This window comes from Palaemon carinicauda, chromosome 26, assembly GCF_036898095.1.
Source record: "Palaemon carinicauda isolate YSFRI2023 chromosome 26, ASM3689809v2, whole genome shotgun sequence".
Lineage (NCBI taxonomy): Eukaryota > Metazoa > Arthropoda > Malacostraca > Decapoda > Palaemonidae > Palaemon > Palaemon carinicauda.
Window position 1 is genome coordinate 14,137,351 of NC_090750.1, and position 3,221 is coordinate 14,140,571.

General features: G+C 36.5%; 1 protein-coding gene across 1 annotated transcript in view; it reads left to right on the forward strand.

Moving 5' to 3' along the window:
- Positions 1-225: 225 nt before the first annotated feature.
- Positions 226-3,221, forward strand: part of LOC137619795 (uncharacterized) — an 18,101-nt gene continuing 15,105 nt past the window's right edge. The window contains exons 1-2 of the mRNA XM_068350097.1: positions 226-1,172; positions 2,047-3,221. The exon at positions 2,047-3,221 is cut by the window's right edge and continues 233 nt beyond it. Of these exons, the coding sequence (XP_068206198.1) occupies positions 226-1,172; positions 2,047-3,221 (2,122 nt within the window). The remainder of the gene's footprint in view (positions 1,173-2,046) is intronic.

Consider the following 3,221-nt stretch of genomic DNA (forward strand, 5'->3'; position numbering starts at 1 on the left):
TTTCCAACTTTCCTCCACAGTAAGATTAAAAATGGTCCTTCGAACCGGATGATATAGTTGGTTCCTTAACGTTTTGCAACCCCTTCTATTATTGGCAATCATCATGTCACTTTCACATACTTCAATATTATATATATATTTTCTTTGAATTTGTGATTAACCTAACCTAATTCTGGTTAGATATTTATTATATGTTATTGTGCAAAAGTTGCTATAGATATAACAATGGAGGCTGAATACAGGTCACTGACCAGTTTGCGTGGTCATATCACGCGAGGTCTAAATTATATTACCGATGCCCTAACCAGTGATGCAGGAGTTCGCTATTTAGAACTTCAAAGTGCTTCTTTAGAGAAAAGGTGGAACAGTTACGAATCTCGATGGGACATATTTGTTGATAAATATATTGATGAAAGTGGTCATGATGAGAGGGAGGCTAGACATATTGACCTCCAAGATAAATATCATAAAATTCAACTTAAGCTGTCATTGTATATGAAACAATTTTCCCCAATCTCTCAGAGTAATCCGCATGGTAGTACTAATTCTATGATTAAGGTAAAGTTGCCAGAAATAAAATTGAAAGAGTTTTCAGGAGACCCTCTAGACTGGACTAGATTTTGGAATCAATTTAGTACATCTATTCATTTAAAGAAAGACATAGATGATGTTACTAAATATGTATATCTAACCCAATGTATTAAGGGCAATGCTCAAAAGCTACTTGCTTGTTTTAAGGGTGAAGCTTCTGATTATGGTGATGCCATTAAGGCGCTAACTGAAATGTATGGGGATCCAAAGAAGATAAGGCGAACTTTACTTAGGTCTTTGATTAATTTAGGGAAGCCTAAATATGTTAGAAGTGAAATATTTGATTTTAAGGTTGATTTGGAGAACTTACTCATGCAAATAGGTCATGATTCTGAGATTGATGTGTCGTCAAATGAGATGATATTGAGGGAACTTATTGTGTTAAAACTACCAAAAGAGGTAGAAGATTTTATGTTTGGTCTTTATAAAACCATGTACTTTAGTGTAAGTCAGATAAAGGAAGGTCTTCAACACTTATTAAATTTTATGGAACATGAAAATAAAGGGAGTGCTAATAAGGGAACACCAGAAGTCAATAAAATTCGTTTCCAGTCACCAGCAAAACCTTCATCTCCATTTAGGTAGTAGGTTGGCCAAGGCACCAGCCGCCCGTTGAAATACTACCGCCAGAGAGTTATGGGGTCCTTTGACTGGCCAGACAGTACTACGTTGGATCCTTCTCTTTGGTTACGGTTCTTTCTCTTTGCCTACACATACGCCGAATAGTCTGGCCTATTCTTAACAGATTCTCCTCTGTCCTCACACACCTGACAACACTGAGGTTACTAAACAATTCTTCTTCGCTCAAGGGGTTAACTACTGCACTGTATTTGTTCTGTGGCTACTTTCCTCTTAGTAAGGGTAGAAGAGACTCTTTAGCTATGGTAAGCAGCTCTTCTAGGAGAAGGACACTCCAAAATCAAACCATTGTTCTCTAGTCTTGGGTAGTGCCATAGCCTCTGTACCATGGTCTTCCACTGTCTTGGGTTAGAGTTCTCTTGCTTGAGGGTACAACCAGGCACACTATTCTATTTAATTTCTCTTCCTCTTGTTTTGTTAAAGTTTTCATAGTTTATATAGGAAATATTTATTTTAATGTTACTCTTCTTAAAATATTTTATTTTTCCTTCTTTCCTTTCCTTACTGGGCTATTTTCCCTGTTGGGGCCCCTGGGCTTATAGCATTTTGCTTTTCCAGCTAGGGTTGTAGCTTAGCAAATAATAATAATAATAATAATAATAATACGGGTTCAAGTACTGTAGGTACTTACACTACACTTAGTAATTATTCTTGCATATATTGTAAGGGAAAACATAGACCCTTTGACTGTACGATTTATAGCTCTCTAAATGCTAGTAGGGAAAGGTTGAAGGTATTGAATCGATGTATTAAATGTACTAAGGTACATCAGTCAACTGAGTGTGCCACCATTCTTAATATGTGTCCTCATTGTAGAAAAGGGAAACATCATTCTTTCCTTTGTATTAGTTCTCAAGGTTCAGTTGGTACTTCAAATATTGGTAAGTCCACAGTAACTAGTAAGGATATTAGCTGTGATAAATTGAAGGGTGACCCTGTAACAACGAATCAAGTGATGTCTATAATTAATAAACAGTCTTCTCATCAAAACTATAGTGTAGCTCTTCCTACTGCAATGGTAACTGTTAGATCAGAAGATGGTCAGTTAATCTCAGTCAGGTGCCTCTTTGATAGTGGAAGTCAACGTTCCTTCATTCATAAAGATTTGGCCAATAAGTTAAGCCTCAGAACAGTTTCTACTGTAAATATGATTTTGAATAGTTTTGATGGCATGGGTGATTCCAGGGATTATGAGATTGTTAACCCTGTAGTTTCTTTGGGAAGTAGGAAAAAGAGAGTAACATTGATTGTTGTGAAGGATATGCCTGAACCGATAATAACTCCTGGCCTTTGTGACACGATGAGAGATCTTGATAAGATAGGTTATCATCTTGCAGATAGAGATATAAAATCAGATAAAATTGACAGTATAAAAATGCTTATAGGTGCAGATTTCCTGGGAAATTATTTATCAGGTATGAGACAAGTGAATAATGTAGATTTACTTGAATCTCCAGGTGGCTATTTAATTTATGGCCTCATTCCACATAGAGGTACGGATCATATTCATTGTAATAGTGCCCTTGTTGCTAGAGTGAGTGTCGAGTTAGGAGAAAATGCTCCATTCTTGGTTGATCTTCGGACAATAGGCTCTGCTGTGGTTGATGATACTCTTCCTATGCATAAATTGTGGGATCTTGATGTAGTTGGAATCATTCCTTCACAAGTTTCGCCAAGTGATGTAGAAACTATTTCCAAATATGAAACTACTGTTTTGCATAGAAATGGAAGATACTGGGTGGAATTATCATTCAAGCATAATCATCCTTTTCTCCCAACTAATTATAATGTAGCATTAGGTCAAATGTATAATCAACTAAAAAGGTTCCAGCGTCAACCAGCTCATTTGAAATATTATGATAACATAATCAAGGAACAATTAAAGTTGGGTTTTATTGAGGAGGTTGAAAATCCTGTAATAAGTCCCAACACCCACTATCTTCCACATCATGCAGTCAGAAAGAACTCCTCCACTACACCCCTTAGAGTGG